At 37.0% G+C, this 16498-nt stretch overlaps 3 protein-coding genes across 3 annotated transcripts; 1 reads left to right on the top strand and 2 right to left on the bottom strand.

The window, feature by feature from the left end:
- Positions 1–6974: 6974 nt before the first annotated feature.
- On the bottom strand, positions 6975–7748 carry LOC110732942 (uncharacterized mitochondrial protein AtMg00810-like). The gene is made up of 3 exons (XM_021912928.1): positions 7648–7748; positions 7449–7530; positions 6975–7406 (listed from the first exon to the last, which is right to left on the bottom strand). Exons 1-3 carry the CDS (start codon positions 7746–7748, stop codon positions 6975–6977), a joined length of 615 nt encoding a protein of 204 aa, XP_021768620.1.
- Positions 7749–7760: 12 nt separating this feature from the next.
- On the bottom strand, positions 7761–8090 carry LOC110732941 (uncharacterized mitochondrial protein AtMg00820-like). Its single transcript, XM_021912927.1, has one exon. The coding sequence runs from the start codon at positions 8088–8090 to the stop codon at positions 7761–7763; it is 330 nt and encodes a 109-aa protein (XP_021768619.1).
- A 5679-nt stretch (positions 8091–13769) lies between these two features.
- LOC110732940 lies at positions 13770–14309 on the top strand. The gene has a single exon (XM_021912926.1). It carries the CDS (start codon positions 13770–13772, stop codon positions 14307–14309), a length of 540 nt encoding a protein of 179 aa, XP_021768618.1.
- Positions 14310–16498: the final 2189 nt, after the last annotated feature.

Genomic DNA, 16498 nt, shown 5'->3' with positions numbered 1-16498 from the left:
TTTTTTTTATTTTGAATTATTTTTAAAATGTTGAAATAACCTTGTGATGCTTTAAACCGGAAAAAAACAGTCGCAATTTTGCGACTGCGTTCAAGACGGTCGCAAATTTCATATTTTGCAACAGTTTTCATGACGGTCGTAGAAAAACGGTCGCAATTTGACCGAATTTTAGTAGTGTTGGAAGCTGCGGAGAAGTAGTAATTATAGAAATTGAGGGCAACGATAGAGTTTATGTGAGATGTTCATTAACCATAATAAATTAACACACCTGATAATAGTATGTAAAATACCCGCTTAGAGATTTACACAACAATAGATTTTATTTTATTTAGAAATCATATACGGACCCATATATATTGGCCATATAGCAACAATACAATAATGCATACACATAGAAACACATTTATTTAGAAGTCATGAACATAACATATACGTTCACAACAATACATGCATATAGATATGTAGTGAGATAAAAGGTTTTGTTGACCTTGAATCTTGAGTCTTGCAACAGATTGGTCAGGTAGTACAGCTAGTGCCTGAGCAACATATCCCTACGGTAAATCCACAAGCTTGACCTTCGTCTATGCACGTTTGTTTGCAAGCACCATCAATGCAATTTAAGTCCGAGCAACAGATCCCCTTGAAAATCCCACATTCTTCACCTTTGGCTTTGCACGTTTGTTTGCAAGCACCATCAATGCAATTTAAGTCCGAGCAACAGATCCCCTTGAAAATCCCACATTCTTCACCTTTGGCTTTGCACGTTTTTTTGCAAGTACCATCATAGAAGTTTGAGTCCGAGCAACAGAACCCTTGGAAAACCCACATTCTTCACCAAGGGATCTGCAAGATTTTTTGCAAACAATGCCACTAGGTGATTGCCTTCCTCATCAACCGTGTCGCGGCCACACTCCATGATGTTTGAGAGGGGAATTGATTCACCCACCATCACAAAGGTAAGGAGAATTAAACTAGCACACAACTTTTTGCTATTCATATTGAATTGATTTCAATGTTTGATTTTTTGTGTCGTAGAAGAGTTTAGGGCCTAATTTTATAGCCATGCACAACCCAATAACTGTGTCTAATCCATTTACAAGTGTATGGTTGATAATTCTTATAATATTAGATACACGTATATTAGACACACATATAAAAACGTGAGTAATTTCCTTTTCGCAAGTTTAAAGAGAGGTCCATTGTCCAACTAGAGATAGTACGTAGATATTATGTTGAGATGAGAGTGTGGTTAGCAGAAGTGCCACATATACTGTGCTTGTAATAATTGTTGGGGTGGGGCAACAATGTAACAATGCTACTTACAAAAAATAAAGAGAGTAGGTGCCTATGTCGTACCTCGTACGTTGTTAATTAGATAACCAAGTATAGCCATTATAGCATAGCATATAATGGTTGCATCGAAAAATCCAATGAGTAAGACCTTATACACACACAAAAAATAAAAATAAAATAGCTATTAATATACAGTAAAAATAAGTTTTAATAAGTTCAGATAAATAAAACGCAGTCTAAATTAAAAAATTACCTTGGAGAAATGACGTTTATTCTTGATGGAAACGTGTAAGGTTGGAAAAATCATATTCGTGCATTAAGAAAACATGTACAATCTCATAGCTGTTAAAATTCCTCTCCAATTGATTAATTCACCTCTACAATGAAATCCAACAGTACACTATCAAATAAACCAACTCATGAAACAGATGCAAGGATTACAAAACCCGAAATTTCACCCGTGGCCGAAACGTACGCAATAACACTTAGATAACACTGTTGGTAAAATGCAACGGCAATAATCATAATAAAACTTTGTTTTCCACCAATATTAATCCCATGAAAATTATCACCTTCTACAATTAAGTAACCTGATATTGATAACACTCTTTTGCCTATTTTTCCATACGCAAATTCTCCGATTTCAGCGTATGTTTTGATCCTAGGATTCGCGTCCATACACCGTTCTGTTAATAGGCCGATGTAACACGCTGCGCCGGAGATGCCGAAAAGCAAGATTAAGCTTAACCATCCTCCTAATGCTAGGTCATACGGCATTGATAATACACCAATTCTTACAATAACATAGATAAGGATTAAAACAACGGATTATAATTAATTATTATGAAATGAAGTATGATTTTTGTGATACTATTTTATGGAATGTTAGGTATAAAATGGATCACTTTTAAATGGCCACAATTTATAACCGTTTATTTCAATTGACTAATGTGAACCGTTGATATTAAATTAAATTATGATCTTATTAGTTTTCTGTTTCAGTTTCTGCTTTGTTTCTTCACTTTTTTTTTTCCCCCTTACTTCTCTTCAATCTTTCTTCTTTGTTTTGAAATGATACATATTGCAAAATATTCAAGCAACTCTATTTAAATATGCGCAAAAGGCAAATAGAAAATCGAACTAGCATTCGCAAAATTCGCATGCGGAGAGGAGAAATTAATTAATTTTATAAAATGGAACTTGGCAATTGCCATTATCTAATGAACAGTTATTATTCGAATTCTTTTTTAAACCTCAATTTAGCCTGATTAAAAGCCATAAAAAAGAATATGGATTAAAGGGTGGATTCAAGAATATATATATAAGTTTGGTGGAGTTGGTGGTGAAGTCACAAAGTCACAAGTTCGAGCCCTACAACCTACTAAATGCTTGGGAGTGGCAACATTTAGAAACATTTTTGAATAGTCTCCTTAGATGGCAACATTTTTCATTTGTTGTCTTTGTAAAAGTGTTGCCTTATGTATCATTTTACCTTGGTTTTCAAAATTGTTGCATTTGAATAAAAATGTGTTGTCTTATGAATAGACAACGGGGGCATATACTACGCCTCATATTTGTTGCCTTTGCTATAAGGCAACACTTTTTTTATATTAGGCAATGGTTTTTCACTGTTACCTTTGCTTTATTTTGTTGTAGTGCCTTTAGGTGTGGGCTGGTGGCGTGGGTTAGGGGGGCCAGTGGTCGGGGATGGTGGTGGGGGATGGTAACTGGTGGTCTTGGCTGGTTGTGGGGGGTGGATGGGAGGTGGGAGGCTTTTTTTAAATTATTTTTCGACGGAATTTCCCTCGCAAATTTCGGAGATTTACGACGAAAAGTGTCGGTGCCGGAATTTTTTTTCCGACGAATATATTCCGTCGGAAATTTCGTCGGAACAATGTTTTCGACGGAATTTTTCGTCGAAAGAGTCTTTTTTTCTTACCAACCATTTTCCGACAACCACTTCCGACGGAATTATGTCGGAAACCCATTTTCCAACGGATTTTAGGGTGTTTCCGATGGAAATTAAATTTTTCGTCGGAAATGAGCTGTTTTCTAGTAGTGATAATCTCCCCGGCAATTTAGGGAGAGTAATGCAACGTGGGTGGTTACTTCAACCGCTACCCTAGCCCCACTACTCAGCCAATCCCTATATTCAAGGCAACCGCATGCCACCACGATAGCTAAGCATAACCGTCAAGGAGTCCCTACTATAAATAACCCACAAAGGAAGGCTTTGGTTATACCAATTATCAAGTTAGGACCTTTCCTCAACATCCAGCACCTGGACATGCAAGCCCATGGTTCCCTCGAAGGACCCATGGTCATCGTCAGCACGGACCGCACTTGTTCATCCATGCTGGAGCCACTATGGTCTCTACCATAGTAGTGGACCATTGAGACACCTTTACATGATCCCAAGAGCATCCCTTAGCCAAACCACGCATCATTAGCTAGTATGCCCGTACTAAGTCCCAAGCCCTTGTTAGTCTCCCCGCACCTGCCCTAGTCGTCGGGACCACCGATTCGGCTTGTCCTATCGAGTGTCCACCATAGCCATCCAAGTGTGCTATAGTCCCCATAGGCCATCCTATGTCCAAGACGATGCCCAAGGCCCCTATCCCTAAGGCCACCCTTGAGTCAGCCCCTGACCCTTGAGTGAGCATTCGCCCCCTAAAGAGCTTTATTTTGATATGTCCATGAAATACTAGTGAACACCCAACTAACAGTAACACAATAATGGGCTCTCAAGCCCGATCCTTGAACCCAACCTTGGCCTTACGGCCATGTATGATCTATTAGGGTCCTTAATAAGTCCCCTCAATAAGTATCAAAGGTTGTTATGGAGTTTTGCTCATCCACACTCCGAGGATCTTTTTAGTGCGCGCGTGCGCGTGCTAGCCTTAAGCCCAAGGCCTAGCTAACCAATGCTCTGCTAGCACCATGGTCTAAGCACTCGGAGGTCATCCCTGATAACCTCACATGCCTTAGACATGGTAGTGAGCTACTCTGGCCTCACTTGGCTCGTTTTTCCCGAATCGAGCGCACACTTGCTCGTGTGAGCAAGTGAAAACCCGAAGGCCTTACGCGCCTATGCGGGGTGGTCGACGACCTTGCCTAGGTTGACCCAAAAGTGACTGTGACACTAAGTCAGTCAAGGGTTACTTAATCAGGGGGTTACGTGTGTGTTAGCTGGCCACACCGTGTGACCGGCCACACACATCGGAAAATATATGTGTGATATATTTTCCGTATTGATCTTATTAAATTAGGAGAATAATATATTTATATTTATTTATGTTAAAGATATTAGTAAGATCAATACGGAAAATATATCACACATATTCAATCCGACTCGAGAGACTCCAAATAAAGATTTTTTTTTCTTTTGACGACAAACACTCAAAGAGAGAAAAAAATCGTTCTATATGATAACCTGTTCTCTATCTAGGAAAGGATCTATCATAAGATAGCACATAATGAATAAATCTAGCTTCTATTACAAAGCCCTAATCTTTAATTTCTTAATTTTTTTAATATTTTTTTTTAAAAAAAGGGGATGTTGGGGATGGAGCCATCATTGGTGTTACTTCATTAATGTTATGGGGGTTACTCGATCAACGTTATATATGCTATTTGGTCATCATAATACAGGTTTTTTTTTTTTTTTTTTTTTTTTTTTTTTTTTGTACAGGTGGTCATGTGGTGTGGCTCTATACAAAACTGGTTGATATAGATAAAAATATGTATAATAAATACCGAAAGAGTTTACTAATCAAAGGCCATGAATAGTTCACTAAAGGGGATCATATGCTCAAACGTGTCACATGTCTTACAATTGAGAGATGTTCATTAACCATAATAAATTAACACACTGGAGTAAAAGTACATTTACCTACACAACAACATATTTTATTTTATTTAGAAATCACATACGACCCATATTGGCCACATATATAGCAACAATATAATGCATACACATAGAAACACTGTTTTATTTAGAAGTCACGAACATTACATATACGTTCACAACAATACATGCATACATATCATATAGATATACAGGCATCGCAACTAGCTTGTTTTACCTTCAGTCTTGCAAGAGATCGATTGTTGATACATTTTAGTTAAACACAGTTTAAGTCTGAGCAACATGCCCCCTTGCCAAACCCACAAGAATCATATTCGGCTCTGCAGTATTTTATGCAAGCACCATTAATGCAATGTAAGTCCGAGCAACAGCCCCCCTTGCCAAACCAACAAGATTCACCTTCGTCTTTGCAGTATTTTATGCAAGCACCATCAATGCAATGTAAGTCCGAGCAACATCCCCCCTTGCCAAACCCACAAGATTCACCTTCGTCTTTGCAATATTTTACGCAAACACCATCAATGCAGTGTTTGTCTGAGCAACAAGCCCCCCTGCCAAACCAACAAGATTCACCTTCGTCTTTGCACAATTTTTTGCAAACACTGTCACTGAGGCGATTGCCATCGCCTTTAATAAGAACTTTTGCAAGCTCATCAAACTCCACGATGTTTGAGATGGGAAGTGATTCACTCACCATCACAAAGGCAAGGAGAATAATTAAACTAGCACACAACTTGTTATTCATATTGAATTGATTTCAACTTGGATATTTGATTTATTGTGTCGTAAAAGAGTTTAGGGCCTAATTTTATAGCCATGCACAACCCAATAATATCTACGTACAACTTTATTACAAGTGTACGTGTGATTGAAAATATTTACAAGTGTGATTGAATATACTCATAATATTAGACACACATATATTCGTTACACATTTAAAACGTAGTGAGTAGTAGTCCAATCAAGTTGGTTGGGAAAGATAAGGTTTTATTGAAAACCTTAACTTTGCTTCAATTCCTAGCATTTACTCCCAAGTATATAGTGGGTGGCGATTGCTTGAGGATTAGCTAAGGAATTTTTTGGTATATATTGTATTTCTTAGTCAGGCAAGCTCTGAGGGAGGAACTGATAAATGGAGAGCCAAACACTTCCCTAGCACATTATTAACATAGTTCTAAGTAGTTTAATTGACTTTTGTGAAACTCAAGAATAATGTGGAGAAAACGGCTTAGCTTTTGTATTCATATTAATCACATATATATACACAACACATTAGGAAACCTAATTAGCCTAAAACTCCTAAAAGATAAACTTAACATAAATACAATATTAATATAAATATATCAAATAAACCAAACCAAGTCTAATACTCCCCCTCAAGTTGGAGCATGCAAATCGTGAATGCCCAACTTGTGTAATAGAAAACCAAACTGTACTCATCCAAGAACCTTGGCCAAAATATCTGCCAACAGATGACCTGTCGAAACATAGGAGGTAAATTTATTACCGTTTATCAACTCATCACGAACAAAGTGATAATCTACCTCAATATACTTCGTACGTTCATGAAATACCGGATTCTTAGTTATATGCAAAGCCGACTGATTATCACAAAACAACTGCATAGGCTTTGAATGCTTAACACCAAGAACAAACAACAACTATTTCAACCATTTCAACTCACGAGTAGTGAGAGCCATATATCTGTATTCGGCTTCAGACGAGGATGTGGCTACAATAGGTTGTTTCTTAGTCTTTTAAGAAACAGGAGAACGACTTAAGAAAACAAAATAACCAGACAATGAACGCCGAGTCAACGGACAGGCTGCCCAATCACATCACAAAACGCCATCAAGCATAAATCCTGCATAGTTCGCAACAAAATACCTTGTCCTGGACTACCCTTAAGGTAGCGCAAGACACGAATAGCCACATCCCAATGGGAAACATATGGAATGCTCAAAAACTGAGCCAACACATGCATTGAATAACTCAACTCTTGTCGAGTAACTAACAAATAAACCAAATGACCAACCAAACGACGATACTGTTTCGGTTGAGCAAACAGGTCACCGGAAGCATGTGCAAGACGATGATTCTGCTCCATCGGAGTATCAATGGGTTTACAAACCAACATTCCTGCCTCAGTCAAAATATCCAGAGCATACTTTCGTTGAGAAAGAAAGATACCCTCCGGACTCCGAGCAACCTCAATGCCTAAGAAATACTTAAGCAAACCCAAATCCTTCATATAGATGCATTTTCACAAATAGGAGTTAAACCGAACAATAGCATCATGAGAAGATCCTGCAATAATCAAATCATCGACATAGACAAGAACATGCAAAGATACACTGCCTTGCACATAGCTAAACAAAGAGTAATCAGCGTATGAGTTTTTAAACCCAAAATCTCGCAGAGCACTGGACAACTTGGAAAACCACTATTTCGGGGCTTGTTTCAAGCCATATAAAGATTTTCGCAACCTGCAAACTTTGCCAGGTGACGGAGTACCGTACCCTGGAGGGAACTGCATAAATACTTCTTCATCAAAATCACCATGAAGAAAAGCATTATGAACATCCATCTGATGTAACTCCTAATTTAATGACACAGCAACAACTAATAGAATACGTTCCGTACCCATCTTTGCAACAGGAGCGAACGTCTCATTATAATTAACACCTTCCACTTGACGGTTGCCATGAACAACCAAACGAGCCTTGAGACGTTCCACCTTTGATCTGTCGGTGTACTTAATTTTGTAAACCCAGCCACTACCAATTTCTCTTTTGCCGGGAGGAAGATCCTCAACGGTCCATGTGACATTGCATTCGAGAGCATCAATCTCATCTTGCATAGCTTTACGCCAACCGACGTATTTAACCGCCTCTTTGAATGAAGACGACTCCTTTCCCTTAGTAATCATCGTAGCCAAAAAACACCTGTGTCTCATAGAAAAACGATTATATTCAATATGACAAGCTATAGGGAAAGGGGAGGAATGTGATCGAGTAGGGTCGTCAACTGATGTAGCGGGGTCTATATTTTCAGTTATGAGAGTATGAGTAACATAGTTCCGATGCCACGAAGGAGGTCGTTTTTCACGATGACCACGAACCAAATTTTCCGTCGAACTCCCCCTCAAATAATTCGGCGCAATAAAAATATTTTCGTCGGTAGTTTCATGTTCAACAAAAGTAGCAGAAGCTCGGAATCATTCAAATTACCGGAATTTTGAAAAAAAATTATCATCGGCCGCCACCGGCTGCCAGACCACCGTTGACTGAGGTGGGGGCTGATCTGCACCGATGGCCAGCATGTGCTGCCCAGCCAAGCCAAGCTGGGACGCTGACTGTCTAGCGCTGGCTGGCTCGAGCAGCCCTGTTGACTGCTGTCCTTGCAGCGACAACTGGATTTCCAGCGTGCTGGCCTGCTACTGCCTACCCTTGCTGTGGCCAGCTGCCGCTGAAATTCCAGCGGGCCAGGCAGTGGCCTGTGTTGAAAATTCCACCGGCCTGGCAGTAGGAGCTCGGTGGGTGGAGGACTGTTGGGCAGGCCGTGCCACGGCCTGGATGTGGCTGGGCTGTGGTGCGGATTGTCTTGGTTGTCGCACCCCCCCTCGACTATCATAAAACCCAAATTCACAAAAATCCCCGTCCTCCCACACCGGCGGAGTTGCAAAGTAATTTTCCCACAATAATCGTACAATTTTAATTAATAGCCAACTCATTCAAGTATACCATACATAACAATCATACATCAATTCACTTTTAATCTTATTTAGGACAATGGTGATCACATAATAAATTGACCTTTAATTCCATTAAACTTCCAAATTATCCAAAATTGTTGAACATAGCCAACTCACCTAGCCATTTCGGCTTAATCCACCTTTACTCAACATACTAACAAATCACGATTAAGTAATGAATAAATAAACAAATAAATAATATCCTTATGGAATAATTAATAAATTCATTCCACTTAAACCATTAAATTTCAATCATTTAATAATCCAAATGTGGTTAACAAACCAATCCAATAAAAATTTGCTTGTATCAACATTCCATACAAACAATTAATCCAATATAATTCAACATGTTTGCAACCAAAATTTCATACAAACATAATTAATTCACCAAAACATGCCTCATAAATATAAGCACATGAATTAATTAAATGTATAACCAAACAATTTCCATTCAAGAGTTCCCTAAACAAAAAACTAAGTTCATTCCTTTTGGTACCTAAACATGATACTACTTATAACGAAGTAGACATGTACGTACCTCATATAAACAATCCCCGTGTCACTTTTAACCACTTAAAAGTCTACTAGGGAATAATCACCTCCTAGAAAACAACCAATAATCACAAGGTTATTCGAAACAGAAAAAGTGTTCCCTCACAGGAACTGAGTTCCCTAACAGGAACGTTCCTATACAGGAACTTGAAGATGGCTGGCTAAGATCTTTGGAGGACCTTAGTAAGCGTGGAGCTCAAGTAAACCTACATGTACAGGAGCACAGCGCAACAATGACTTAGTTAAGATTTTATCTTCTAGATTCATTGTTAAATATGTTAAGTAGGATATGCATGCAGTCTATTAGAAGCGTGGCAAGTTAGCTTGACAAATAAATTAAAATCGGAAAAGATAAAAGATAGAATTCGAAAAAGATTTTCTTTAATTGTTTATTTCTTAAAATCAGTTTGTTAAAAAGATATTATGCTTTTTAACTCAATCTTTCTATCTTATTTTTCGGAAAAGATTTTCTTCTAATGATTTACATAAAAACCGTGTATAAAGATAAGTTAAGTTTAACTTATTTATCTTTAAGAAAACCTACTTGCTATACAAGTGATACTTGTATAAATAGTAGAGGAAAAAGGAGTTTAGGTTTTTTGTGAGTTTTATGCGTGAAGAATTTACAGAGCTTTAATTGTGTAAGTTTGCCAAGCTTATCATCTTGTCATATTAGTTTCGGGTTTCATGCATAGCTTTCCTATCATATACTAGGTGTCTTTACTTGTAATTGGTTTGGGTTATTTGGATGAGAGTGTTTTTGTTATCATTGCATACAGAGAGAGAGAGCTTCTGTTGAGAAGTTGGGAAGATCTGTGCTTAGGGAGTACGAGAGAGATTCTAAGTATGGGACTTAGACTGGGTAGAATAGAATCCTATTCTGTAGCAAGTTCTGTCAGGAACTTGTGAGTAGAGTTTTGATTATAATAGGTTGTAACTTGGTGTTTGCCCTATTATAGTGAAATTGTTTGTGTTCGAAATCCCTAAGGTAGGGTCGAGGTTTTACTTCTAGTTGGGCACTAGAAGGTTTCTTCGTAAAATCCTGTGTGCATTGCAAGTTCCTATTTTATTCTATGTTATATTTGAAAAAGTAGTCACTAGGAACTCACCTAAAATTCACCCCCCTCTTGTAGTGTTTGTCTCAACTAACAATTGGTATCAGAGCAAGGTTCTCATTTGCAAGCAGATAACTTTGCTGAGTAAGTTCCTGGAGAGATGAATTACAAGGAGAAACTTGAAGAAGGGTACTCAACCCAACGTCCACCTATATTCAATGGTAAGTTCTATGCCTACTGGAAGAACAGGATGGAGATCTTTATCAAGGCTGAAAATTACCAGGTTTGGCGTGTTATTTAAACTAGTGATTTTGAAATAACTGCAACTAATGACAAACATGAGGTAGTTTCTAAATCTATTTCTGATTATGACAAAGAAGATTATCAGAAACTTGAACTGAATGCTTTAGCAATAAAGTATTTGCACTGTGGACTTGGACCCCATGAACATAACCGTATCATGAAGGTACTAATGAGGTAAAACGTTCTAAAATAGATTTATTGATGTCTAGGTATGAAATGCAATCTAAAGAAACCATAGAAGAGATGTTTACCAGATTCAATGATATTATTAATGAACTAAACTCCCTTGGCAGGCATATTCCTATTGATGAACAGGCAAGGAAGATCCTAAGAAGTCTACCACAAGATGAACGCTAGAGATCCAAGGTTACTGCTATGCAGGAAGCTAAGGATTTCACCAAGTTTAATATGGAACAACTAGCTGGATCATTGACGACACATGAACTTCATCTGAGTTCCAATACTGAAAGTTCCAGAAGTAAAAGCCTTGCACTTAAGGCTTTAGATTCAGAAGAATCGGAAGTTGATGAGGAAGAGATGGCTATGCTAGTGAGGAAATTTAAAAAGATGATGAATAATAAGAAGTTCGACAGGAACAAGAAGTTCATAAGTTCCAGAAACACAATGTGCTTCAGGTGTGGGTCAAAAGATCACTTCATTAAGGATTGCCCTGTACAGGATGGAGAGAAAGGAAAGACAAAAGGCAAAGAGCAATCCAAAGAGTCAAAAGTCTATAAGCCTTACTTCACCAAGGACAATGTGAAGAAAGCCATGCTAGCTGCTTGGGGAGATACAGATTCAGAAGAAGAGGATTAATACTTAGACAAATTTCCAGCAATATAATTAGATTAAAACTCCTTAAAACTTCCTTTAAAATATGTTTTTAATGCTTGATTAAACAATAGAAATCCAATAGGAACAAAAGCCCCAAATTAAGGCAGGTGGTGCGACGGAGGTGGCTGGGCGGCAGTGAGCTTTGCTCACGTAGGAAGGAGGAAAAAGGAAAGAAAGAAAAAGAAAGGAAAAAAATGAAAAGGAAAAGAAATAAAATAAAGGAGAAAGAAAAAAATACTAAAATTTTGTGTGGGAAAAATTTTAGGGATTAATGGGGTATTTATAGGAGAGAGAGTTGTATGATAAGTAGGAAGATTGGGCGTCATAAAATAATGGGCCAAATGAATGAAATGGAGTAGGCTTAATTTGTATTGGTATAAATTGTAGAATATAGGTTCATAAAATAGTTTGTCCTATAATAATATTCAACCAAAATTAATAATTTGAAATTTTTGAAATTAAATTCCGGAAAAATACAAATAATTATTATAAATAAAATTAAATTTCATTTATAAATTATTTAAAAATACGGGGGATTACACACTTCCACCAACCTCCTACCCTAAACCACCTCTACCCACCACCACCACCAACCTTAACCCAAAAAACCAGAAAACTAACAAAAAAACTTCGGAATAGATTGTCCCGCTCTCAGTACTTTTGTTTGGGTCTCCCGCTTCGCTCGAGGCCACTCCGAAAAAAACCCCACAAAATTAACAAAAAACAAAAACCCACAAATATAACCCATAAATTAAACCATAAAAAGCCTAACCCGTTTTTAAACCACAAAAAATATAACCTAGAAATTACACCACAAAATAAAATAAAATAAAAAAATCCACAAAATTACCCACAGAAATTAAACCCCCGTTTTTAAACCACAAAAAATATAACCTATTAATTACACCACAAAATTAGCCACAAAAATTAAACCCAAAATTAACAAAATCAACAAAATAATCAAAACAAAAATCTAACCCAAAATGAACAAAAATCAAACAAAAAAAAATCAACATCCGAACATGGAATTTGAACAAAAAATCAAACCAAATTCGAACTAAAAATCAAACCAAATTCCAAGAAAAAATCAAACAAAAAATGTATAAACACAATAACATACCTCAAACCCCAAATTGACTTCAAATTTTACGGCCGAATTTGACCTTAAAACTATTAACTTGTTCAACCATGAGCTTGTGACGGCGGAGATCGTGGCAGTGGACTTATGCGTATGACCATGGAGGTCATGGTTGTGACGGTTGAAGGTTGGTGTCGGTGATCGAATTTCCTATAGATTCTTCGCGTGCGATTTTTTATCTAATTTTTAAACTTTGTCTGATTTTTTGCGATAATCCGAACAAGAACATAGAAAGAATGATGAACTAAAAGAGAATAAAGGGAGGAGATCGGAGAGGCGGTAAAGATGGAGGAGGAAAGAGAAAGGAAAAAGAAGAGAGGAGAGAGAAGAAAGAGAGCGCGGCGTGAGTAATTTAGGGTTAGGGTGAATTGAGTGACCTTTTATGCAGGATTTTTTTAAAAAAAAAAAAAACGCTTTTGCGACTGCCAACTGGTCCAAAAGATTTTTTAAATTTCGAATTATTTTTAAAATGTTGAAATAACCTTGCAACGGTTTAAACCGGCAAAAATGGTCGCAATTTTACGACTGCATTCAAGACGGTAGTAGAAAAACGGTCGCAATTTGACCGAATTTCAGTAGTGTTGGAAGCTACGGAGAAGTAGTACATAATTATAGAAATTGAGGGCAACGGTAGAGTTCATGAGAGATGTTCATTTACCATAATAAATTAACACACCCGATAATAGTATGTAAAACACCCACTTAGAGATTTACACAACTATAGATTTTATTTTATTTAGAAATCATATATATACGGATCCATATATATTGGCCATATAACAATAGTACAATAATGCATACACATAGAAACACTAATTTATTTAGAAGTCATGAACATAACATATTAGGTAACTATAAGATATGTACAGATATCAAAGATAATCTTATACAAAATATATGAGAATATTTTATGGATATTCTCTATTAGTACGTTCACAACAATACATGCATATAAATATGTAGTGAGATAGCATGAGGGCTGAAATTACTGACTTCCTTCGCACGATCCTTGAAACCACCTGGAAACCCCCTTCAACTGGGGTCATCAAGGTGAACACTGACGCTGCCATTATTCCTCCTGCTGCTGTGGGGTTTGGTGGGGTGATGGGTGACCATATGGGTGATGTTGTTGTTGCTATGTGTATGAAGATGGAAGGACGTTTTGAGGTTGATGTCATTGAAGCAATGGCTATGAGGCACGCATTGCAAGTCACGATGGAGTCGGGTTTCTCGAGTGTTTGTTTGGAGACAGATTGCTTCAAACTCTACTCTCACCTGTCGAAGGCAACAGTCACCACCAACGCTTTTGGGAGGATTGTCAATGATATTCTTATGTTAGCTCGCTCGTGCCAGGCATGTTCTTTCTCTTTTGTGAAGCGCTCAGGCAATAAGGTGGCACATAGCTTAGCCAAGTTATGTACTACTTATTTTGATTTTACAGTTTGGTTGGAGGAATATCCTCATGATGTATCTGAACTAGTTTTGGCTGATTTAAGCCAAATTGATGTTTAATAATATTGCCTGTGCTTCCCGTCAAAAAAAAAAAAAAAAAAAAGAAAAAAGATATGTAGTGAGATAAAAGGTTTTGTTGAACATACATTACCCAATACCCATCGCATTGCTAATATATATATATATATATATATATATATATATATATATATATATATATATATATAGCTTGAATCTTGAGTCTTGCAACAGATTGGTCAGGCACAAGATGTGCCTGAGCAACATATCCCTACGCTAACGCCAAATCCACAAGGTTGACCTTCGTCTATGCACGTTTTTTTGCAAGCACCATCAACGCAATGTACGCCTGAGCAACAGAACCCTGTGCCAAACCCACAAGCTTCACCTATGGCTTTGCAAAATCTTGTGCAAGTACATCATAGCAGCTTGAGTCCGAGGAACAGAACCCTATGCCAAACCCACAAGATTCACCAAGGGCTCTGCAAGATTTTTTTGCAAACATAGCCACTGAGGCGATTGCCTTCTTCATCAATTGTGTCACGGCCACTACTGTTGGTGTATTGCTTCAAAATAGTTATGCCTTATTATTAGGAGTAGTAGTTACGTGTACTTGGTCATGCCTAAAGGCTTTAGGAGTATGTTAGTGGGTCAATTTGTTTATTAGTCAATTGCATGAGAAATATTAGGAGATATAGTGGGTTTGTTAGTGGAGTCATGCTCCTATTATTAAGTAATTAGTTGGCATATTTTTCAGCTTTGTTTGTACGTGATATTGGCCTATAGAAGGCAAGGCAGTGATGTTTTGTTCAAGTGTGTTAAAATTGCAATCAGATTAATCAAATATGTATTTCTCATCTCTCTCTTTATAGTTTCTACACCACCACCTTCAATCAGTACTTTTGCAAGCTCATCAAACTCCATGATGTTTGAGAGCGGAACCGATTCACCCACCATTACAAAGGCAAGGAGAATTATTAAACTAGCACACAACTTAATTTTATTCAAATTGAATTGATTTCAGTGTTTGATTTATTGTGTCGTAAAAGGGTTTAGGGCCTAATTTTATAGACATGCACAACGGGATCCCTGTTTCTCATGAGGGCATTTTCTTGAATAAATCAACAACTTTTTCATTATTGTAGGCTTCACAGTTGAATAAAATTGTTGATTTATTTACGAAAATGCATGTGAGAAACAAAATTTGTTTCTCACCATGAGAATATGGGGCACCCTCACAACGGCCCAATAATTGTTATAAAATTTATTTCTAAAAATGTAAGTAGGTCAATCTCCCGCCGAATTTCTAAAGTGTTACACTTGACCGATATTAAGTAATTTAATTGGCTTTAATATAATAGAAAGCAACAAGCTCCTTCATCAATACATATTTTGATAACGGACTTATACATGCTGTATATATCGCGAATTTTGAACTTATAGTGTGTGTTGGAACTTGGAAGCTAAGGTTCAATGTTATTTGAGATTGTAATGCTGAACCAAACATTAGATACTCCGTAACTAAGTATCGCCGTTTAAGTGTCACATATTGTAGCACAATAAGCGAATCTGATGATTAAGACCTAACACAAAAATTTAACCCATCAACATGAATGAATATAGGTATGGAGTAACTATCATAAGACGAGACCAATGATTGGATTAAAAATAATACTCCCTACAAAGTATATATGTATATAGCCTTTAGTTGCATAAATTATACGTAGTGTAGTTAAGATGAAAAAATGGTTGAACAACATTTTATATCATTAGCTAATTGGTTAAGTGAAAATTTTAGCTAATTTATTTGGTTATTCATAAGTGAAAATTTTAATGATTATAATTATATTGTGTTTTGGAGATCATGATAAAACCAAGTGAGTCGAATTTTAGGAGTAATTAATATAGATTTTAAAAATTGCTCACAACTTTTGATACCGGTGTAGTATATGTTCATACTAGGAACACTTTGGAATCAAAACACTGTACCCACAGACTAATATGAAGTACGGAATACATTTTATTTTATATAGAAATCACGTCTCCAATCTACAACAATACATATAGATATATATAGGTATAGATATGAAGATCATCAAACGTTATAATTTGTTAAAACGACATTCACTGCTACTAATGCAGGTAGATAGGAAATCGTTGTTGCAACTCGTACATTTTCAAGTACAAACACCGCCAACACAGTGCACAGCTGCACCACAGCAAAAACCCTT

The sequence above is a fragment of the Chenopodium quinoa genome, unplaced genomic scaffold, assembly GCF_001683475.1.
Source record: "Chenopodium quinoa cultivar QQ74 unplaced genomic scaffold, ASM168347v1, whole genome shotgun sequence".
NCBI classification, from domain to species: Eukaryota; Viridiplantae; Streptophyta; class Magnoliopsida; order Caryophyllales; family Amaranthaceae; genus Chenopodium; species Chenopodium quinoa.
Note: the sequence above shows the minus strand (reverse complement) of the source record. Positions and strands in the feature narration are given on the sequence as shown.